Here is a 25,050-nt window from a genome sequence, read left to right as displayed (position 1 = left end):
TGACCATAACAGAGTGAGAGTGAGTGATCCACTCACTGACGGGGCGATACTGACCATAACACTGAGAGTGAGCGATCCACTCACTGACAGCGCATAACCGACCATAACAGAGTGAGAGTGAGTGATCCACTCACTGGCGGGGCAAAACTGACCATAACAGAGTGAGAGTGAGTGATCCACTCACTGACAGGGCAATACTGACTATAACACAGTGAGAGTGAGTGATCCACTCACTGACAGGGCATACCGACTATAACAGAGTGAGAGTGAGTGATCCACTCACTGACGGGGCATAACCGACCATAACAGAGTGAGTGATCCACTCACTGACGAGTCAATACTGATCATAACACAGTGAGAGTGAGTGATCCACTCACTGACTTGGCAATACTGACCATAACAGAGCGAGAGTGAGTGATCCACTAACTGGCGGGGCAAAACTGACCATAACAGAGTGAGAGTGAGTGATCCACTCACTGACAGGACAGTACTGACCATAACAGAGTGAGAGTGAGTGATCCACTCACTGACGGGACAATACTGACCATAACAGAGTGAGAGTGAGTGATCCACTCACTGACAGGGCAATACTGACCATAACAGAGTGAGAGTGATTGATCCACTCACTGACAGGGCAATACTGACCATAACACAGTGAGAGTGAGTGATTCACTCACTGACGGGACAATACTGACCATAACATAGTGAGAGTGAGTGATCCACTCACTGATGGGGACGATACTGACCATAACACAGTGAGAGTGAGTGATCCACTTACTGACTGGGCAATACTGACCATAACAGAGTGAGAGTGAGTGATCCACTCACTGGTGGGGCAATACTGACCATAACACAGTGAGAGTGAGTGATCCACTCACTGACGGTGCAATACTGACCATAACACAGTGAGGGTGAGTGATCCACTCACTGACGGGGCAATACTGACCACAACACAGTGAGAGTGAGTGATCCACTCACTGATGGGACAATACTGACCATAAGAGTGAGAGTGAGTGATCCACTCACTGACGGGGCAATACTGACCACAACAGAGTGAGAGTGAGTGATCCACTCACTGACGGGGCAATACTGACCACAACAGAGTGAGAGTGAGTGATCCACTCACTGACAGGGCAATACTGACCACAACAGAGTGTGAGTGAGTGATCCACTCACTGACAGGGCAATACTGACCATAACACAATGAGAGTGAGTGATCCACTCACTGACGGGACGCTACTGACCGTAACAGAGTGAGAGTGAGCGATCTACTAACTGACGGGGCCATACTGACCATAACACAGTGAGAGTGAGTGATCCACTCACTGACTGGGCAATACTGACCGGGCAATACTGACCATAACACAGTGAGAGTGAGCGATCCACTCACTGACGGGGCATAACCGACCATAACAGAGTGAGTGATCCACTCACTGACGAGTCAATACTGCCCATAACACAGTGAGAGTGAGTGATCCACTCACTGACTTGGCAAAACTGACCATAACAGAGTGAGAGTGAGTGATCCACTCACTGGCGGGGCAAAACTGACCATAACAGAGTGAGAGTGAGTGATCCACTCACTGACAGGGCAATACTGACCATAACACAGTGAGAGTGAGTGATCCACTCACTGACAGGGCATACCGACCATAACAGAGTGAGTGATCCACTCACTGACGGGGCATAACCGACCATAACAGAGTGAGTGATCCACTCACTGACGAGTCAATACTGACCATAACACAGTGAGAGTGAGTGATCCACTCACTGACAGGACAGTACTGACCATAACACAGTGAGAGTGAGTGATCCACTCACTGACGGGACAATACTGACCATAACAGAGTGAGAGTGAGTGATCCACTCAATGACAGGGCGATACTGACCATAACAGAGTGAGAGTGATTGATCCACTCACTGACAGGGCGATACTGACCATAACAGAGTGAGAGTGATTGATCCACTCACTGACAGGGCGATACTGACCATAACACAGTGAGAGTGAGTGATTCACTCACTGACGGGACAATACTGACCATAACATAGTGAGAGTGAGTGATCCACTCACTGACGGGACGATACTGACCATAACACAGTGAGAGTGAGTGATCCACTTACTGACGGGACAATACTGGCCATAATACAGTGAGAGTGAGTGATCCACTCACTGACAGGGCAATACTGACCATAACACATTGAGAGTGAGCGATCCACTCACTGACGAGTCAATACTGACCATAAAAGAGTGAGAGTGAGTGATCCACTCACTGACAGGGCAGTACCGACCATAACAGAGTGAGAGTGAGTGATCCACTCACTGACGGGGATACTGACCATAACAGAGTGAGAGTGAGTGATCCACTCACTGACGGGGCGATACTGACCATAACACAGTGAGAGTGAGTGATCCACTCACTGACGGGACAATACTGACCATAACACAGTGAGGGTGAGTGATCCACTCACTGACGGGGCAATACTGACCACAACACAGTGAGAGTGAGTGATCCACTCACTGATGGGACGATACTGACCATAAGAGTGAGAGTGAGTGATCCACTCACTGACGGGGCAATACTGACCATAACACAGTGAGAGTGAGTGATCCACTCACTGATGGGACAATACTGACCATAAGAGAGTGAGAGTGAGTGATCCACTCACTGACGGGGCAATACTGACCATAACACAGTGAGAGTGAGTGATCCACTCACTGATGGGACAATACTGACCATAAGAGAGTGCAAGTGAGTGATCCACTCATCTCTGGTGCATCTGTTAAAGTTGGTGAGGGTTCTTCAGGACATGCCGAATTTCCTGAGCAGCGTGAGGGAAAATTGAGGCGTTGTTGTGCCTCCTTGACCGTTGCATCTACGTGGTAAATCCAGGACAGATTGTCAGTAATCATCACTCCTAGGAACTTGATGCTCTCAACCCCCTCACCCTCCCATCTGTTGATGTAGATTGAGGTGTATCCTTCTCCTCTCTTTCTGAAGTCAGTGCTTAGTTCGTTAGTTTTGCTGATGCTCAGAGAGAGGTAGCTATCATTGCACCACATCACCATGTCCTCTACCTCCTTTCTGTATTCCGAGTCATTATTGTTTGATACCTGTCCTACCACAGTGATGTCGTCAGCAAACTTGTAGATGATGTCTGTTTGGAATTTGGCCCCACAGTTGTACAGAGTGTGTAGGTGTTGAGAGCGGGTGTGTACAGGGTGGTGCAGTTGTCTGTCTTCGTTGATTACGGTTTGTGGGTCAGGAAGCGGAGGATCCAGGTGCAGAGGACCAAGTTTTGATGTCAGTCTGGAGAGGGTAATGATGGTGAAGGCAGAGCTGTAGTCAGTGAGCAGGAGTCTTACGTCGCTGTCGTTGTTGTTCAGATGTTCTAGGGATGAGTGTAGGCCGAGTGAAATGACATCTGCTGTGGACCTGTTATGTCAGTAGGGGAATTACCGGGAATCGAGGCAGGCTGGGAGACCAGAGTTGATGTGGGCCATGACTGGCCTCTCAGAGTACTTCATGATTATGGATGTCAGGAGTGAGTGATCCACTCACTAATGGGGAATATTGAACCCTCATGTAAATGAGAGCGAGTGACCCCTGATGGGGAATTTTGGTCATAATGTACAGTGAGAGTGAGTGATCTGCTTGGGAATTGTTGGCGGGGTTTGGACAAATTGAGTCTTCAGTCTGAGTGGGTCATAACAAGACAGTCTTTATTCAAACTTGCACCAACACCTCAGGCCTGAGAGTCCAGCTTCAAGACACCCTGCTGTTTATAAACTGAAGACAACATATTTGTAATACAATATTTACATGCAACATCGGTGTGAACTAAATTATATGTCAGTCATTTACTGCAAAAACAGGGTGCAGCTTATTTTATGGCAAGGTGCTGAGTCCTGTAGTTTCAACAGGAAATACCATTTCTGTGCTATCTTCAGGGTTTATCTGTCCCACCATCCGCTGCTAGCACCCAAGCCTTCCCTTTTGATTAATGCTTGCGTGACCATCTCAAGCCATGCAGATAGTCTCTGAGCACTAAGTAACTGCTGGCTGTATGTAAATGCTAGTAACCTGTGATCAAGGGGGTCATACAGCACTGTCCTCCTTGCCCAAGCTGTGGAGGTGACAGTGTTGGACTGGGGTGGACAAAGTTTAAAAAAAATCACACAGCGCCAGGTTATAGTCCAACAGGTTTACTTGGAAGCACTAGCGTCCAGAGGGCTGCTCGTTCGTCAGGATCACAGAACACTGAGTTTATAGTAAAAAAATCAGTGTCATTCAACTGATGTGATGGTATTGAACAAAGTTGGGTTGCTGTTAGTCACTTTGAATGGGGTGCAGGTTTTGATTACTCAAAACATGTAACAGCTGCTCCTTCGGTTAACTGCTCATTGTTCCCTGTTACGGTCATGCAGTTCAACTACCTGAACGGCACTGTTTCCTTGTGAGGACATATCTTAGCAAACTGTGTGCCTGAGCTGCTAACTGTCTCCCATACACTACACTCCATGGCATTATATATTCTACAGTACTCCAATCCTGTACCCATCTACCCTTCTTCAGGGATATCGCATTAATATGCAGTGAGAGAGTGAGTAATCCAGTGTTGGGGAATACTGATCATAATGTACAGTGTGAAAAACTCATTGCCTAATATAAACTATTACACACCAGCATGGGCGAGTGACTATCCAGGGTACAGACCATAATATTAAATATATAATCTATTGCCTCACGTTACTCTCTTACAAAGGGGATGCGGTAGCACTGTGGTAATGTCACTGGGCAATTAATCAAGAATCCCAGGTTAACGATCCAGAGTTCAAATCCCACTGTGACAGATGTCAAAATATGAATTTAATAAAAATCTCATATTAAAAAGCTACTAGTGACTATGTGAACACCATTTGGTACCCTTTAGAGAAGGAAGTCTACCTTTACCTGGTCTGACGTACATATGCCTGCAGACCCATACCAGTGTGGCCTAGCCACAAATTAAAGAACAAAATCCTTCTGGTCTCGTGCACATGTGGCTTGGCCTCTTTCTTGTCTGACAGTACTCCCATTCAGAGGCTTTTAAGGTCGAGACAGGGTAAATGGTGTCAGCTGTTGAGAATTTGAGAGCTCAGGTTTGAAATGATTGCCAAATCAAGCAAAAGTGATATGAGAGAAAAAACCGTTTTAACCAAGTGAGTAATTAGTTTTGTGGACAGCGCTGCTGAGAGTGTGGTAAAGGCGTGTTAAGTTAATGCAGTCAAATGGGTTAGATTGTTATCTCAAAAGGGGAGAACGAACGGGGTGAAGGTTGAATAACGGCAGTAAATGGATCACTCACTTGAGAAAGTCAGCGCAGACCTGATGGGTCAAGTGGTCTCCTGTGTTGACGTAATCTTGAAATTCTGTAAATGCACTGTTTAGTGGAGAGTTGAAAGCGTAGCTTGGTTTCCCCCATTGAATCGGGGTATTCTGATGACACTGTGAGCATGTATGGTGACAAAGCGATGACACCCAGGGCCATCTGTTTCAGGTTTCACGGACGGCGTGAGGTCGAGCTCTCACAGCCGGAGCGGGAGCCATGACCGTCATGAGGAGCAGACGGATACCTCGGACAGTGAATCCTTCACCTTACAAGTGCGCAAGATCAACCAGCAGCCGGCTGTGTGGAAATCGGGAGAGCAGGGATATGATCCAAACAGGTGAGGGTGCGGGGGTCGGAGCGATGGGCACTTGACTCACTCTTGTTCGGGGTGGTATTTGGACTTCAGTGAAATGTTTTCCCAGAAACCCTAATGCTTAGTATGTCAGAGCTACAGAAATGCAGTCAGTTGAGCCTGGAAATATCATTAATTTGGCAATCCATTCACAACATTTGACCCACGCTGAGATTTAACGCCTCCCACTTTCTCGCTCTCTCTACCGACATGTCATTCTGTTTCCTTAATAAAATATAGAAAGTAGGCACTGTACAGAATAGGCAGCATCTGTGGCAAGAAAGGAACAGTTACCGTTTCAGATTCACTGATTGCAGGCAATGCCCATTGTCCCAAAATATTATCTCTCTCTTCACTGATTTGCTGAGTGTTTCTCATGGATTCTGTGTGATTTAATGCTCGGCACTTTTTGCACCAGTATAGTATTAAACTTGGTGCTCACCATTCTTTCCACAACCCTATTGATCCTGACTGGATCATAACTGTTCACATCTGCTGAAGGGAAGGTGTAACCCCAACTCCACCCTCCTGTGCAGTCACTGATAAGAGGCTGTGACCTTGCATGGAAGCTCCCAGGAGTGAACTTGGAACCTGTGCTGGAGTATAGCATTCAGTCAAAAAATGTTTGATCAGGGAGGAATTACGCAACTCGTTATTAATCATCAGAGTGTGGCGCTGGAAAAGCACAGCCAATCAGGCAGCAGCCGAGGAGCAGGAGAGTCCACGTTTTGGGCATAAGCCCTTCATCATTAATTCATTATTAACCTAACGTCCGCTTCGAAGGGCTTTGATAGACTGAACTAGGAGAAGTTGTTTCAGTAACCATAGGATGCAGCTTAACCAAAGAGTTGGTGCAGGGGTTGGCAATAGGAAATGTTGATGTTGAGAGTTTTGATGGTCTGAAATATACTGTCTGAAAAGGTGACAGAAGCAGATTGGGACGATACTTCGCAGAGAGAAATTACGTAAATATTTGAAGGAGACGCAGTGGAACTAATTTTTCAAAGACCAGGCACGGTGGTCTTAAAAGCCCCCAGCTGTGTTGTATGATTGTACACAGGTTGTTCTTGTGCAGACCAGCCTGTGCCAATTGTGGTGTAAGAGTTGGCTCGGTGTTTGGTGTTGAGGGAAGAATGTAAGCAAGGGAAATGTTGCTGCAACTTCTGCTCTTCTCTTTCCATTGCCTCTGTCCCGGTGCATTCCTTGTTGTGACATTCTGTATTTTTTTAATAAACCGGTTTGAATGGGAATGCCACAGAACCCTGCGATGAATCAGGAACCTGCTTCCTCTCCCTCCCTCCCTCCCAGAGCCACCCACGTACTCCTCAACATCACCCTCCCACCCCGTTACTCTGCACCAAGTGCAGCCTGCCTACCTTACCTTCAGCAGAATCTCAGTAAAGAGAAGGGAAGGCTGCTCGCGGCTGAGGTCCTTGTTTTTTTGCTTTCTCCTTTTTCACGTTTTGCGTCTCTCAGGTTCCGGCTGCACTTGGAAAAGGAAAGCCGAGAGGAGATAGAGCGGAGGAAGAAGGTCGTGCAGGAGAAAATCGTGGAGCTCATTCCAGAAACTGAACTGGAAGTGGACATCGTCGACATTTACAAGCCAGGCTCTGGTGAGTGGTGAAGTGCTCGGTTGTGGTGTGTTTCTGGGTTGGCATTGCAGGCAATTTCTGGAACATTCTCTGCTGGCTTTCGTCAGGCAGCCTTAAGTTTAATGTCCTTGCCGTGCCACTTTGAGGGTTCTGCCTTCAGCCATCCAAAAGAAAGAACTTGTTTGTTCGTTGTGCCCTGAGGCACCCCCGCAAGTTCCCAAACCAATGAAGTGCTTCATTGTAGTTACTGTTGTAACGTAGGAGCGGCGGCCAATATACACGTACTCCAATCCTAAGAATTCACTAGTGAAATCAATCTTGATTGAGTGTTCAGTATTGACTTGATCAGCTGGGTGAGCTCCCCTGCTCTCTGAAGTAGCTGGAGCGGGATGTTTGCCTTACACTCACTCGTAAGGACAGTTCGTGTAATGTCTCATTGAAAAGTTGACTGCTCTGGGGATCCGACACTCACTCGGTACTGCACTGAAGTGTTGGTCTAACTTTTGTACTCTCTGGAGTGGGATTTGAACTCTGGACCTTCTGCATCAAATGTAAGTGCGCTATGTACCAAGCCAAGTCTGATCTTTTGGTAGTAATCTCTGGAACTCCCTCTTAAAGTCTTTCCGTTTTGCCTCATTGTGCTCCTCTGCAGTTCTTTGTTTGCTTTATGCATAAATGGTGCCACATAAATGAAAGTTGTTGTTGGTTCATTTGCATTGCAGGTCCTACCCTTTCCTACTCTGTAAATTGGAGATCCTTCAAGTGTTGTTCACTGACCAAACTGCATTGCTGGCTTCTAGTTTTACAAAGCCTCAAATTTTTAAATTCCTTTCCTTATTGTTTTAAAATACTTTTGCAGCCTCATCCTCTCCCTATCTCTGTAATCTCCTTCGACCCTGGGAAGAAAGTTATCTGTCTCTTAAAGCATTTTCACTTTGTCAAAAGCGCACCTATTCCAGTCAGGCTTTTCTTGCCCCATTCCCTTCTCTTTGGCGCTGGAGGACTAATTCTTCAGTCATTCATCCTGTTGCAGATTTTCCTTGTTGTCTTTGACCCTGTACCCACACCTTGCTGCAGACCTATTACCTCCAACTTTTTCAAAACCCTGATGGAAGGATGCAGATGCTTTACTTTTAGTTTAAAAGAGTAGAGTGAGCTTTACTGTGAATCTAACCCTGTGCTGTGTCCTGTGAGTATTTGATGGATCCAGTGTGGAGGAAGCTTTATTCTGTACCTAACCCTGTGTTGAGGGAGTTTGACTTTCAGTTTCAAAGAGTAGAAACTTTATTCCTCTCCTGCTCTCTGTCTCTGTCTCTCTCTCCCCTCTTCTCGCTCTCGCTGTGTCTGTCCGTCTCTCTCTCTCTCTCTCTCTCTCTCTCGCTGTGTCACTCTCTCATCACTCTGCTATAACCTGCTGGATGTCTTCAGCATGTTCCATTTTAACTTCGGACTCCAGCTCATCATGACTTTTGGTTAAATTGATTCTTATCTTGCCCTCTGATGCTTCCTTTACTCAAAGAATCTTAAGTTTGTCTCCTCTGGTTACCAAACCACCTTCCACTGCATTGGAGGAAGGTTCTGGGGAAATGTCAGAGGTAGGTTCTTTACACAGAGAGTGGTGGGTGTGTAGGATGCACTGCCAGCGGAGGTGGTAGAGTCAGAGACATTAGGGACATTTAAGAGAATTGGATAACCACATGGATGATAGTAAAACAAAGGGTGTGTAGGTTATTTTGATCTTAGAGTACGATAAAAGTTGGCACAACATCAAGGGCCAAAGAGCCTGTACTGTTGTACGTGCTATATATAGCACTTCCTGTATCGGCCACGGCATAATTTTGAACACCTGTGTTAAGTCTGTCCTGCTCTTAACTGGCACAGTTACAGTCTGAGTAATCTCTTAAACCAGGAACACAACACTGGAATGGAAGGGAATGAAGTGGCTGCACACAGCAAACTTTATAAACAAAAACAAAAATCGTAGCAAATACCAGGGGATGGGAATGTGAGGCTAGCTGGCTGACTCAGCAGCCTGGACCTGAGTAACACAGACCAGGGAGATCCCTGTGATTAGCTAGTCCCTGCTGAAATGATGGTACAGTCATTGTAATTGCCTGAGTGCACCCTGGTCCAAAAGGTGGCTATAGAAATCAAATTGAAATTCCTGCTCTTTGTTATGCTGGAAATAGCTGTTTGGGTTGGGGCAAGAACGTAAATAGGATTAGGTGCGATACCACCTCCAGTCAAATATCCCTTCGGCTGGCCCTTTGTGTTGAAAGTGAGCAAAGTACTTGGTGGTAGCCATGGAAACCTGTCCTGGAAAACCTCCCTTGCTGGGTGCGATTGGAGAAAAATAACCAAGCAGTACAATGGCTGCTGGCCTCCCGGGGTTCATTGGCAGCAGCTAGTTGGAAGTGTCAGCAGACACTGTCCAACTAGGCTTCAGAGCTACAGAAAATATCAGCACAGTCAGCGATGCCGTGACTAACCTTGCTGATGCTAACGCTGTGAAAATTGTCCTGTCAACAATAGCTGGTAATGCTGGAGTCTCTTAACCCTTTCCACTCGTGTGAACAATGTCACCCAACATGGCGAGGAGAGTTAATTTACACTATGATTGCTTAACTTTGCCCTTCATCAGCTGCAGGGCATTGGCACTGCATGAGGAGCCCTTCCTGTAACTGTTACACCTTGTTTACATTGAATACTGACAAAGCACAGTCAGATACAGAGTAAAGCTCTCTCTACACTGTCCCCCGTCAAACACTCCCAGGACAGGGACAGCACGGGGTTAGATACAGAGTAAATCTCCCTCTACACTGTCCTCATCAAACACTCCCAGGACAGGGACAGCACAGGGTTAGATACAGAGTAAAGCTCCTTCTACACTGTCCCCGATCAAACACTCCCAGGACAGGGACAGCACAGGGTTAGATACAGAGTAAAGCTCTCTCTACACTGTCCCCCATCAAACACTCCCAGGACAGGGACAGCACGGGGTTAGATACAGAGTAAAGTTCCCTTTACACTGTTCACCATCAAACACTCCCAGGATAGAGACAGCACGAGGCTAGATACAGAGTAAATCTCCCTCTACACTGTCTTCATCAAACGCTCCCAGGACAGGGACAGCACAGGGTTAGATACAGAGTAAAGCTCCTTCTACACTGTCCCCGATCAAACACTCCCAGGACAGGGACAGCACAGGGTTAGATACAGAGTAAAGCTCTCTCTACACTGTCCCCCATCAAACACTCCCAGGACAGGGACAGCACGGGGTTAGATACAGAGTAAAGTTCCCTTTACACTGTTCACCATCAAACACTCCCAGGATAGAGACAGCACGGGGTTAGATACAGAGTAAAGCTCTCTCTACACTGTCCCCCATCAAACACTCCCAGGATAGAGACTGCACGGGGCTAGATACAGAGTAAAGCTCCCTCTACACTGTCCCCATCAAACACTCCCAGGATAGAGACAGCACGGGGCTAGATACAGAGTAAAGGTCCTTCTATACTGTCCCCATCAAACACTCCCAGGACAGAGATAGTACGGCGTTAGATACAGAGTAAAGCTCTCTCTACACTGTCCCCGTCAAACACTCCCAGGACAGGGACAGCATGGTGTTAGATACGGAGTAAATCTCCCTCTACACAGAGCCCGTCAAACACTCCCTGGACAGGGACAGCATGGGGTTAGATACAGAGTAAATCTCCCTCTACACTGTCCCCATCAAACACTCCCAGGACAGGGACAGCACGGGGTTAGATACAGAGTAAAGCTCCCTCTACACTGTCCCCATCAAACGCTCCCAGGACAGGGACAGCACGGGGTTAGATACAGAGTAAAGCTCCTTCTACACTGTCCCCCATCAAACACTCCCAGGACAGGGACAGCACAGGGTTAGATACAGAGTAAAGTTCCCTTTACACTGTTCACCATCAAACACTCCCAGGACACGGACAGCACGGGGTTAGATACAGAGTAAAGCTCTCTCTACACTGTCCCCCATCAAACACTCCCAGGATAGAGACAGCACGGGGCTAGATACAGAGTAAAGCTCCCTCTACACTGTCCCCATCAAACACTCCCAGGATAGAGACAGCACGGGGCTAGATACAGAGTAAAGCTCCCTCTACACTGTCCCCCATCAAACACTCCCAGGATAGAGACAGCACGGGGCTTGATACAGAGTAAAGGTCCTTCTATACTGTCCCCATCAAACACTCCCAGGATAGAGACAGCACGGGGCTAGATACAGAGTAAAGCTCCCTCTACACTGTCCCCCATCAAACACTCCCAGGATAGAGACAGCACGGGGCTTGATACAGAGTAAAGTTCCCTCTACACTGTCCCCATCAAACACTCCCAGGATAGAGACAGCACGGGGCTAGATACAGAGTAAAGGTCCTTCTATACTGTCCCCCATCACACACTCCCAGGACAGGGATGGCTTGCGGTTGGATAAAGCTCCCTCTATGCTATCCCCATCAAACACTCCAGGAGGTTGTTCTGCACTGATTAAAATAAACCACCTGAGTCTCAGTGAATGCTAATGATGTGCATGAAGTCTGCTGTGGGCTGTGCACAAAAGGGTGTGGAGCGAAGCAATCAACGTTTTTTTGTTCAAAGAACAGGAGAAACCTGCACCCTTCTCACTCTGAACAGTTTTAAACCCAGGGCCTGAGGATGAAAATTCAGTGCACTATCACAGTGTAGGGTGCTACACTGTTTCTCAAATGCATCCTTCACAGTGAGAAGATTCAGTGCAGGAGCAAGGATGTCTTATTGCAGTCATACAGGACATTGGTGAGGCCCCCTTATCTGAGAAAGGGCGTTCTTCCTTTCAAGGGAGCGTGGCAAAGGTTTGTCAAGTTGATTCCTGAGATGGCAGGACCCACATAAGAAAGTGTGTGTCTGTTCAGGATTGTTTTCATTGGAATCTAGGTGAATGACAGGAGGATCTCATAGAGACCGATAAAATCATAACAAGACTAGACAGGTTAGATGCAGCAAGGATGTTCCCGATGGTGGGGGGATTTCAGAACCAGGGGTCATAATTTCAGGATAAGGGTTAGAACCTTTCAGAACTGAGATGAGGAGAAATTCCTTCGCCCAGAGATGCTGAGAAATGGTTGAGGCCAAGGTGCTGTGTTTTCAAAAGAGAGGTCGCGACAGCTGTTGTAGCTAAAGGGCTATGAGGGAAGTGGGAGACCCCAGGGTATTGAGCTTAGTGATCGCCCATGATCGCTGTGAATGTCTCGAGGGGCCAAATAGCATACTCCTTCTCCTATCTTCGAGGTTCCTATGTAATTGGTACTGCTTTACTACTTGTCACCTGGCATTGTTGCAGTAAAATTGACCACAATGACAGCGTAAGTGCTGGCAACAAAGTTTTGGGGAAACGTGGTGGGAAGGGGCAGGGGATGGTGTCTAGTGAAGTAGGCTTCAGAAAGTTTAGGCTTACTTGAAATAGCCTCTTCCAAGCGACTTGCCTGTTTGGCCTCAGTTAAATCTACTTTAGGGCTCTACTAATTTAATGTCATCCCTACCTCCTGCTGTCCGAAGCAGTCCCAACAGAGTTCGATCAACATTGCTGGAACTGACCAGGCAACCGGCTGATACTGAGTTCTCACTTTACGTCAGTTCTGTCACTCGGTACAACCAAGCAACCCATGACTGAAGAGGGGTCACTGGACCCTGAACATTAACTCTGTTTTCTCTCCATAGATGTTGCCAGACCTCCTGAGTTTCTCCAGCGATTTTCTTTTGCGAGCATTTCTGCCGTCTACCTTCTCTCTCCTGTCGCCTACCCTTTCTTACGAGTTAGCCATAGCTCAAGTGGAGCACTGCTGCCTCTTAGCTCAGAGGATCGTTCAGAGGTTCTACTTCAGAAACTTGGATTGTTTCCTCAGCTTGGAACTGTGGAGGGACGGCTGCATTGTTGGCGTTTTGTTTGGGTGTGGCGTTAAACCAAGATTCCGTCCACAATCTCAAGTGGACGTATTAAGATCCGTGTCTATCCGTGGAAGAGCAAAAGAACGGTCTTTGTCCTGACCAAGATTTATCTTTCGATTGACTTGACAAAAAAAGGTCACTTCTTGATCTTTTGTCAGTTATTTGTAAACCTCCATAAGCACTTGGGAAAGTACTTGAATAGTTTTAAGGCACTTTGGGGTATCCTGAGATTGTGACGGACTCTATAAAAGCGTGTTCTTTAAATAGTGTAAAAACAGGACACTCTGCCCAGCTGGTTAATGCTGTTTTATGCATCAATCTCTGTTTGTGTTAACATTTCCTTTATTCTTTCCTCCCCTACACTTATCTGACTTCCCCTTTAAGTACAGCTGTCTGTTGTCAGCTATTTAGTGTTAAAGATTTTGATGTTCAAGGTATAAGTTCAAAAATTACCAATGAAACATTTGCATTGTGGTCATGTAGATAGGATTAGATGAGTTAGATTACTTACAGTGTGGAAACAGGCCCTTCGGCCCAACAAGTTCACACCGACCCTCCGCAGATCAACCCAGCTAGACTCATTCCCCTACATTTGCCCCTTCACCTAACCCCATTTCCTTCTAACTAATGCCCCTAACGCTATGGGCAGTTTAGCATGGCCAATTCACCCTGACCTGCACAGCTTTGGACTGTGGGAGGAAACCGGAGCACCCGGAGGAAACCCACGCAGACACGGGGAAGATGTGCAAACTTCACACAGGCAGTTGCCCGAGGTGGAAATTGAACCCGGGTCTCTGGTGCTGTGAGGCAGCAGTGCTAACCACTGAGCCACCAGGCCGCCCAAAGAAACTTCAAAAATTTGTATAGGTTAGTGGAATCGGTGGAAGGATGTGGCAGATGAAATTAAATGCTGAGAAGTGATTCATTTATGATCTGACGATGCTCGACGGTCCCTCCAACCCTTGATTCGTGCCTTGCTGGTCTTTAGCCTGGCGATTAGGAATCTGGGTGTTCAGATGGCATGGAAATTTAAGAGTAGTGTTGATAATGTGTGCAATATCAAAGGCTTTATCAAGGGGGACGTAAATTCCAAAAGCCAGGCAAATATGTTGAGCTTGTGTAAAGCTTGGGTTTAACATCAGCTGGAGTAGTGTGCGCAGCGTGGTGAAGTAGGGTCAACCGAGCAGTGCATCCACAACTGTACACCGCACTGGAGGAAAAAAAATGTGAGGACGCTAGAGAGAGTACGGAAAAGATTCAGGGCAATTGTCCTGGGGTGAGGGGCTTTCATTACAAAAATAGATCAGTGAAGTCCCAGTGGCAAACAAGAGTCATATTAGACTCCAAGCACTAAGTGTGTTTCTCTCGCCGATTCTCCTGCATTTTGTTTTTTCATTGGAGAGTTTGGGATTGTTTTCTTTGAAGAAGAGAGGTTGAAGGCAGATTTGATAGAGAATTTCGCATTCATGAAGGGTACGGTCGAGCATAGAGATGTACAGCATGGTAACAGACCCTTCGGTCCAACTCATCCATGCCGACCAGATATTCTAACCTAATCTAGTCCTATCTGCCAGCACTTGGCCCATATCTCCCTCAACCCTTCCTATTTATATATCCATCCAGATGCCTATTAAATGCTGTAATTGTCCCAGCCGCCTCTGGCAGCTCATTCCATACACGTACCACCCTCTGTGTGAAAACGTGCCTTACGTCCCTTTTATTTCATTCCCCTCTCACCCTAAACCTTCATCCTCTTGTTCTGGACCCCCCCACCCCAGGGAAAAGACTTTGTCTATTTGCCCTATCCATGCCCCTCATGATTTTATAAACCTGTATAAGGTTACCCCTCAGCCTCCGACGCTCCAGGGAAAACAGCCCCAGCCTGTTCAGCCTCTCCCTGTAGCTCAAACCCTCCAACCCTGGCAACATCCTTGTAAATCTTTTCTGAGCCCTTTCAGGTTTCACAGCGATCTTTGATAAGCCCTTCTGATCGAGATCCTGACCGTGTTGAAACTTCCACCTCCATGCGTGTTCATATTTCAAACAGAGGGGTTTGCTTGCACTATTCCAAGGTCTGGGGCCATTGGGGAGCATGGAGAAGAAGGAATGGCAAATAACCAAACGTAGTTGTGATATAAAATTTAATGTCGGGTCAAAACACCGAAACAGTTTACATTGTTCAGGGTTTACTTTTGATCTTGAGCTTTGGAAATGAGTTGTTGGCTCGTGGTGGGAGAGATGGGGTATCCGGCTCGTGTGTTAAATAATGCTGATCCGTCAGTAAGATCTCTGCCAATTTGGGTGAGAGTTGATGGTGTTGGGAGAATCTACAGGGAGACAGCACAGCGCTCAGAACCTTGTCTCAGACCCGAGGGAACCACTGACTCCTGCATAAGAACCACAGATCTATGCTGGTCACTTCATTTTGATAGTCTTTAGGTATGGTTCAGGTTTCTCCCGAATAGCATGGTGAGTAGTTCTTGCATTCATGGGCCCTAGTCTTGCAACCTATCAAGAGCTTTCAGAGTAATAATGGCCTTTATTTGGTCACCCCTCAAGCCAACTCAAGAACCAAGCTTACCCTGATTATATATATCTTCTTCATCCTCATAGCATCCCTGTGCACCCTTTTTTTTGTCCCCAGTTCCTGTATATCTTTTTTAAATAATTTGGCAATAAGTTTTTAATTTTTTAATTAGTGTAGTCTAACCAAAGTTTTTCCAACTTGACAACTTTAAAAGTGAAAATCCCCTGCAGCCCTTGGTTTATCTCACAGAGAGATTCATTTTGGTATCCGATTATCGGTAGAGACCTAACCTGTCTCCCCTCTCTGGTACAGAATGTGTTAGATCTTCGCCAAGTTACGGACAGCTGTTGTTAGCTGTCCCTGTGCTTTTCTTAAATTACACTCCCTTTTTTTAGACGATGTTTTTTCACTTATGTCTCTCGTTCCCAGTCTTGGACTTTCCAAAGCGTTCTCCTTGGAGCTACACAATGACAAAGGAGCAGCTGCTGGTGCAGGAAGAGAAGGCATTCCGTGAATACTTGGATAAAATTTACAGGACGTTTGATCCTATGAAACTCAGTTACTTTGAGCACAACTTGGAGGTGAGCAGTGTGGATGACGCAGATAAATCACCAAGACGGTGCTGGGGTAGGAAGCTGCTGATGTGTGGAAGAAGCGGTACAGAAGTTGCATTTATCGGTGTCTTTTGTCACCTCAAAGTTCCAAAGTGCTTTGTGGCCAATGGGGTCCCCTAGTAGTGGATCATAAATAGGACCTTTTCACATTCATATTTATTGAGATTAACGCAGGGCTTGACATCACAAATAGCTTCCCTCACTAACTGCCTGAATAGCACCTTGGGATTATTTTACATTGATGAGATGAGATTGGAAGATGAAATGTACTCGGGGCTATGTACACTGGTGTGAGGGTGATTGTGAAATGATGTGGGATTGAAATGTGAAGTGAATGAGAGACTGAATAGGGGAAGACTACTTCTCTGACCGGGGAGTCGGTGACAGAGCACTAATTTAAAACACTTACCAAAGGAAGGATTGGCAGGAACAAGAGTGCAGGTTGAAAAGTGATTGTTGTGAAATAGTGAGTGCGGGATGCTGTCTGTGAGCTCATCGAGATGCACTGAGGAGTTATTGGGGGCTGGGGTGTGTGCTAACTGGGTACTGCTAGGTTGGATGGTGTTGCTGGTGGGAGGTGTGCTGCTCACTTGGCACTGGGTGGTAGAGGTGAGCTGGTGTCTGGTTGGAGGGGAACTGGTTCCACGGGGAAAAGGAGGCTGCAGAAGGTGAGTGGTACTTGATTTTGTTTGGCATGGAGAGAATTGTTTCTTGGATGGCTGGTGAAGCAATTGCGGAGGATTTTTTCTTCTGTACACCTTTGTAGTTGAGATGTCTTAAAACAGGAAACACTGGCACATATTTATTCTCTGGGTCCTTATGTGGTTTTTGTATTAATTCTTCCTCTGTGTCTGTTCTGTAGACCTGGCGTCAACTATGGAGAGTCTTGGAAATGTCCGACATAGTGCTGTTGATCACAGACGTCAGGCACCCGGTATGTACTGCGAGTGGACTGTGAAGTCAGAACTTCAGTCTAAACAATAGGCTTGGCCTGAACAGGTGCTCTGAATCTTTGCTTAAGACGGGGATAATTGCTGCTGCTGCAGCTGCTGCTGTGTATAAACTCACCGCTTGAGTGATATCACATTTTTCTGTGTCCTGGCTGATGATGTTGTCCCCTGATTGAGTGGTCGCCACTTTCTGCTCACTGCCACTGCAGTATGCATATGGCTGCCCTGGTTGGCACGATGAACTTAATTGTGTCCTCTTTGTGTCCTCCTCACACTGAGTTGACCTCCCTTCAATGAGGTGGGGCTGTCACATCCGTTGCTTGTGCTTGGCGTTCACTTCGAGAAGCCATGGCTTTTCATTGCGGCCTTCCTCTTGTCTTTTTCCCCTAGTAAGTCCATTAGCGGCTGCTCTTGTGTTACCTACTTCCCCTTCTGTAACATGACCGACTTCCACACCGCCAGGGCTTTCCTTACCTTCCTCTCACGTTGCGTCCATTCTAACCCTGAGCTCCTTCACAAACCTGCTGCCTTAATCTAACCTGCCCTGTACATTGTTCACCTATTGCCCCTCTGTTGACTGATCTGGTCCATGTTTTCCAATTGCTCTTCTTTGCTGTAAAGCCCTCCAGCTTGACGACCTTCTGTGATCCCTGCGCACCTCCACCCTCTTCATGTCATAAAGTCACGGAAACAGACCCTTCGGTCCAACCAGTCCATGTCAACCATAATCCCAAACTAAAATAGTCCCACCTGCCTGCACTTGGCCCATATTCCCTCCAAGCATTTCTTATTCCTGTACTTATCCCGATGTCTTTTAAATGTTGTCACTGTGCCTGCATCCACCACTTCCTCTGGAGGTTCATTCCACATACGAACCACTCTGTTTCAAAAACAAAAGAAGTTGCCTCTCGTGTCTTTTTCGAATCTTTCTCCTCTCTCCTTAAAAATATGCCCCCAAGTCTTGAGATTCTCCACCCAGGGGGAAAAGACACCTGCCATTCACCTTATCTATACTCCTCGTGATTTTATAAACCTCTAAAGGTCACCCCTCAACCTCCAACGCTCCAATGAGAAAGGTCACAAGATTTTCCTTGTAACTCGAACCCTCCATTCCTGGCAATATCCTGTATTCTGTTGAAAACTATGTTCACTTGCCTTTACCTGCAGCTCTCGAACTGCCTCCCTGATCGTCTGTGCCAGCTTCTGTCATCCTTGTTGTGGTTCTGTTCGCTGAGCTGGGAATTTGTGTTGCAGACATTCCATCCCCTGTCTAGGTGACATCTTCAGTGCTTGGGAGCCTCCTGTGAAGCGCTTCTGTGATGTTTCCTCCGGCGTTTATAGTGGTTTGTCTCTGCCGCTTCCGGTTGTCAGTTCCAGCTATCCGCTGCAGTGGCCGGTATATTGGGTCCAGGTCGATGTGCTTTTTGATTGAATCTGTGGATGAGTGCCATGCCTCTAGGAATTCCCTGGCTGTTCTCTGTTTGGCTTGTCCTATAATAGTAGTGTTGCCGCAGTCGAACTCATGTTGCCTGTCATCTGCGTGTGTGGCTACTAAGGAGAGCTGGTCGTGTTGTTTCGTGGGAATGAGGACATGCCACAACCCAAAGGACTAGCCATGTTACCATACATCAAGGACACTTCTGAACTGACAGCCAGACTACTACGACCACTAGGACTCATAACAGCACACAAATCAACAGCCACTCTCAGACAACAACTCACCAGGATGAAGGACCCGATACCCAGCATGAGCAAAACCAATGTAGTGTACACAATCCCATGCAAGGGCTGTATAAAACACTACATAGGACAAACAGGAAGACGGCTAACAATCCGCATCCATGAACACCAACTAGCCACGAAATGACACGACCAGCTCTCCTTAGTAGCCACACACGCAGATGACAGGCAACATAAGTTCAACTGGGACAACACTACTATTATAGGACAAGCCAAACAGAGAACAGCCAGGGAATTCCTAGAGGCATGGCACTCATCCACAGATTCAATCAACAAACACATCGACCTGGACCCAATATACCGACCACTGCAGCGGACAGCAACTGACAACCGGAAGCGGCTGAGACAAACCACTATAAATGCCGGAGGGAGCATCACAGAAGCGCTTCCCAGGAGGCTCCCAAGCACTGGGGATGTCACCTAGACAGGGGACGAAACGTCTGCAACACAAATTCCCAGCTCAGCGAACAGAGCTACAACAACGAGCACCCGAACTACAAATCTTCTCCCAAACTCTGTCGTCCTTCAAGGCACTCCTTAAAACCTATTCTTTGCCTGATCTTCTGCCCCAGTACTCCCTGACGTAGCTTAGTATCGATATTGCTTGTGAATGTTGCAAAGTGTTTTGGAGTATTTTACCTTGTCAGTGGTGCAGTATATATAAAAAAAAATGTCTGTGTGTGTATAATATGTCTCCCTGTGTTTATTCTTGACTGCTTGTTAGCTGCCTACTAAATTAATTTCCTCTCTTCGTGGAAAAAGAGGGATTAATAAGGGAATGTTAACTATAAATACAAAAGAAGCATACATTTGAGGCAGCACGGTGGCTCAGTGGTTAGTACTGCTGTCTCACAGCACCAGGGACCCGGGTTCAATTCCAGCCTCGGGCGACTGTCTGTGGAGTTTGCACATTCTCCCCGGGTCTGTGTGGGTTTCCTCCTGGTGCTCCCACAGTCCAAAGATGTGCAGGTTACGGTAAATTGGCCGTGCTAACTTGCACCATAGTGTTAGGTGCATTAGTCAGGGGGAAATGTAGGAGAATGGGTCTGGGTGGGTTGCTCTTCGGAGGGTCGGTGTGGATTTGTTGGGCCAAAGGGCCTGTTTCCACACTGTAGGGAATCTAATAAGTAAATTTACAGGCATTTCTGAATACATACCACATGTAAATACACATGGATACATGCCATCATGCAGTGTGTGTGTTTGCACATACCCCTCCACACAAACCAACCTAGTAAGCTAGGAGGTAATGACTTACCTGGTACACACCCACATCTTACCACTTTTTTGTCTTGAGCCAGCTCCTTCCCCTCTGTCTCTCCCCAGGTGATTCACTTTTCCCCAGCACTCTATGACTATGTGACCCAAGAAATGAAGAGGAATATTATCCTGGTGTTGAATAAGATCGATCTCGCTCCACCCTCCCTGGTGGCGGCCTGGAAACATTACTTCCAGCAGAAGTTTCCTCAGCTCCACGTGCTCTGCTTCACATCGTACCCTCGGGAGAAACCGGGTGAGACAGATCCGAGCGCTGGTAAGTGGCGAGGAGGGATGGTCTGTGGTGTAGTGATGGGTGCAGTGTTAAATCAGAATGAGCTGCAAACGGACTGATCTGATCTAATCCGTGGGAGGAATGGACCTGTATCATCTAGTCAAAGTTCACACTGTCTCAACTGATCCATGTCAAACCATTCTGTCCTGAACTGGGAGAGAACTGGACTGTGATTAGAGTGGGGTGGGGTGGGGTGCTGTGTGTGTAAAGGTGGTGAGTGGGTTAATCCCCTCCACTGGGAACAGGCTGCCCAGTATTTGACTGTGAATGTGGGGCGGTTGGGGGGGAGGAAGGAGTTAATCATCTCATCCCTCACTTCCTTGTCTAAGAACCAGATGCTGTAGCTGATAGTTGAAATACCTTTATGGTGTTTTCACTGCTGCAAAACATGCAGCTCTTTGTTGTGGTTCTGTTTGCCGAGCTGGAAGTTTTTGTTGCAAACGTTTTGTCCCCTGGCTAGGGGACATCATCAGTGCTCTGGAGCCTCCTGTGAAGCGCTTCTTTGATGTTTCTTCCGGTATTTATAGTGGTCTGTCCTTGCCGCTTCCAGTTGTCAGTTTCAGCTGTCCGCTGTAGTGGTTGGTATATTGGCTCCAGGTCGATGTGTTTGTTGATGGAGTTTGTGGATGAATGCCATGCCTCTAGGAATTCCCTGGCTGTTCTCTGTCTGGCTTGCCCTATGATAGTAGTGTTTTCCCAGTCGAATTCATGTTGCTTGTTGTCTGCGTGTGTGGCTACTAGGGATAGCTGGTCATGTCATTTCGTGGCTAGTTGATGTTCATGTATGCGGATTGTTAGCTGTCTTCCTGTTTGTCCTATATAGTGTTTTGTGCAGTCCTTGCATGGTATTTTGTAAACTACGTTAGTTTTGCTCATGTTGGGTATCGGGTCCTTTGTTCTAGTGAGTTGTTGTCTGAGCGTGGCTGTTGGTTTGTGTGCCGTTATGAGTCCTAAGGGTCGCAGAGAACACCGAACGGAGAATTCACCACAAGGGTACACAGGAAAGCAACACACACAGACCAAGTCCTAAACTATGAAAGTAACCACCCCAACACACACAAACAAAGCTGCATCAGGACACTATTCAAAAGGGCCACAACACACTGCAGTACACCAGATCTGCAAAAAGAGGAAGAGGAACACCTATACAAGATATTCGCCAAAAGCGGATACCCGTGCAACTTTATCAACAGATGCCTAAGAGACAGACCACAGAACAAGGACATACCACAACCAAAAGGACTAGCCACACTACCATACATCAGGAGCATTTCAGAACTGACAGCCAGACTACTGCGACCCTTAGGACTCATAACGGCACACAAACCAACAGTCACGCTCAGACAACAACTTATTGAACAAAGGACCCGATACACAACATGAGCAAAACTAACGTAGTTTACAAAATACCATGCAAGGACTGCACAAAACACTATATAGGACAAACAGGAAGACAGCTAACAATCCGCATACATGAACATCAACTAGCCACGAAACGACACCACCAGCTATCCCTAGTAGCCACACATGCAGACAACAAGCAACATGAATTCGACTGGGAAAACACTACTATCATAGGACAGGCCAGACAGAGAACAGCCAGGGAATTCCTAGAGGCATGGCATTCATCCACAAACTCCATCAACAAACACATCGACCTGGAGCCAATATACCAACCACTACAGCGGACAGCTGAAACTGACAACTGGAAGCGGCAAGGACAGACCACCATAAATACCAGAAGAAACATCAAAGAAGCGCTTCGCAGGAGGCTCCAAAGCACTGATGATGTCGCCTAGCCAGGGGACGAAACGTTTGCAACAAAAACTTCCAGCTCGGCGAACAGAACAACAACAACGAGCACCCGAGCTACAAATCTTCGCACAAACTTTGAATGCAGCTCTTTGCTTATTAAAACTTTGCCAGTGGGAACTGTGTGTTTCATTCAAGTGTCTGCTGTGGAATTCAGTTTTTCAGAAACGCCGAAGACGGAGGCGGGTCAGGACAATGGCCGTGGGGCCCAAACAGCTCCTTAAAGCCTGCGAGAACATCACGCAGGGGAAAGGTAAGGTTTGAAACGAGGAAAAGAAGCACCCTGGGCCACTAACAATGGCCGCAGAATGGGGCGGCCCAGGGGAAACCACTCCCACTGCTACATGTCTGTGCCAGCTCTTTAAAGGAGTCGCACTATTTAACCCCATGCTTTTCCCTGATAACCTTACATGTTCAGAGCAAACTACTTGGGACCCTGTGCTGAAAGCCAAAAAAATAGCTGGAAATCACAGTGGGTCAGGCAATACCTACGGGGCGAGAGAGCAAGCTAACATTTCAAGTCTAGGTGACACCAGCAGGTTAGCTGTTACTATATTTTACATTAGGATTAAGTCTCGGTACAACATCGTGGCCCTAAGGGCCTGTTCTTTGCTGTACTTATCTATGTTCTAATCCGATTTCAGGTCTCACACTCCACATTTCAGCAACGTGTGAAGACATTGTTGATCCAGTTTCTCTTCTCGTCTGTCTTTGTCAGTGATTTAAAATCAGTGACCTCTGGTTACCGGCCTGCTGACTCTGTCAAAGTCCTGTATAGTGCCCCAGTTCAATTATTTTATATCCAACCCTGATCCAATCAGAGACATTTCTTTCAACCTGTTCACGTAACTCAAATCTTTCATCCATAGGATCATCTTGGTCAAATTTCACTGCACCCTCCCCCGCAGGGCCTTGACGCCTTTAAATCACGATGATGTGATGAAATTTGAGAGTTTGCTGCTATCTGTGCAGTTCAGGTGAGACTGAAGCTGCAGACTTGCTCAGGTGAGCACTATTGCTGGGCACCTTGTTCAAACATGGTACTGCACAGCAGGAGCGTATTAAACCACTCCTGATTGTGTCCGTTTGCACCATAGTATTTTGATAACTTGCTTTCAATAACCTGATTGTTTGTTAGTAGCAACAACTCTGGCTTTAAGCTTTTCCTGTTTATCTGCAGACATCACCACTCCCTTTATACTTTGTTCTGTGGTGACATTCACCCATCATATTCCTCATCCTCGAGCCTTCCTGCACCTTCACTGCTGTTCCGGTTGCTCCTCCTGATCTTTTCCATCAACATAAAACCCATCATTTGTCCACATCCCGGAGACCCGATGTTAGCTCTGTCTCTTTGACCAAAGATGCCCTTGGATCGCTGAGTTTCCCCAGCGTTTTCTGCTTCTGTTTCAGACGATTGAATGTTCCTAAGTACTGTCCTTGGCTGAGGATCAAGTATTTCCGTGCTCGACTTGATTTGATCTTTGGGATTCAGCTATCTGGAACTGGTCATTACCGTTGCAATTCTCTCTAGGCCACGTGCCACTTCTGAGAGGTTGGGAAAACTTGGAAAGAACAGTAATGGAGCATTCAAAATGCACTTCTTGTTTTGAAAACAGGCCCTTCAAAAACCTCTCTTAAAGTCTTGCTGTTTGACAGCACTCTTGTTTTTCTCCCTTGCTGTACTCTCCCTCTATGGCCGCCCCTCTCCAATTTGTCTCTCAATCCCTGCACTTCCTGTCGCACTACAGCCGCCTTTCCTTCATAACTGTTTATCCTACTCCCTTCTCAAAGTTCCTAATGGATCTGCTTTCACTCTAGAACATAGAACAATACAGCACAGAACAGGCCCTTCGGCCCACGATGTTGTGCCGAACATCTATCCTAGATTAAGCACCCATCCATGTACCTATCCAATTGCCGCTTAAAGGTCGTCAATGATTCTGACTCTACCACTGCCACGGGCAGCGCATTCCATGCCCCCACCACTCTCTGGGTAAAGAACCCACCCCTGACATCTCCCCTATACCTTCCACCCTTCACCTTAAATTTATGTCCCCTTGTAATACTCTGTTGTACCCGGGGAAAAAGTTTCTGACTGTCTACTCTATCTATTCCTCTGATCATCTTATAAACCTCTATCAAGTCACCCCTCATCCTTCGCCGTTCCAACGAGAAAAGGCCGAGAACTCTCAACCTGTCCTCGTACGACCTATTCTCCATTCCAGGCAACATCCTGGTAAATCTTCTCTTCACCCTCTCCAAAGCTTCCACATCTTTCCTAAAGTGAGGCGACCAGAACTGCACACAGTACTCCAAATGTGGCCTAACCAAAGTCCTGTACAGCTGCAACATCACTTCACGACTCTTGAATTCAATCCCTCTGCTAATGAACGCTAATACACCATAGGCCTTCTTACAAGCTCTATCCACCTGAGTGGCAACTTTCAAAGATCTATGTACATAGACCCCAAGATCCCTCTGTTCCTCCACCTGACTAAGAACTCTACCGTTAACCCTGTATTCCGCATTCTTATTTGTTCTTCCAAAATGGACAACCTCACACTTTGCAGGGTTGAACTC

The 25,050-nt window shown here is 46.8% G+C and overlaps 1 protein-coding gene across 1 annotated transcript in view; it reads left to right on the top strand.

Annotated features, from left to right (window-relative positions):
- Positions 1-25,050, top strand: part of gnl1 (guanine nucleotide binding protein-like 1) — a 58,453-nt gene that overhangs the window by 19,394 nt on the left and 14,009 nt on the right. The window contains exons 2-7 of the mRNA XM_060850368.1: positions 5,539-5,707; positions 7,199-7,335; positions 16,229-16,380; positions 17,276-17,347; positions 20,430-20,637; positions 22,625-22,720. Coding sequence (XP_060706351.1) covers positions 5,539-5,707; positions 7,199-7,335; positions 16,229-16,380; positions 17,276-17,347; positions 20,430-20,637; positions 22,625-22,720 — 834 coding nt within the window. The remainder of the gene's footprint in view (positions 1-5,538; positions 5,708-7,198; positions 7,336-16,228; positions 16,381-17,275; positions 17,348-20,429; positions 20,638-22,624; positions 22,721-25,050) is intronic.

Source organism: Hemiscyllium ocellatum, chromosome 35 (genome assembly GCF_020745735.1).
Source record: "Hemiscyllium ocellatum isolate sHemOce1 chromosome 35, sHemOce1.pat.X.cur, whole genome shotgun sequence".
Taxonomy (NCBI): Eukaryota; Metazoa; Chordata; class Chondrichthyes; order Orectolobiformes; family Hemiscylliidae; genus Hemiscyllium; species Hemiscyllium ocellatum.
The sequence above is the reverse complement of the archived record's forward strand: the minus strand, read 5'-3'. Positions and strand labels throughout refer to the sequence as shown.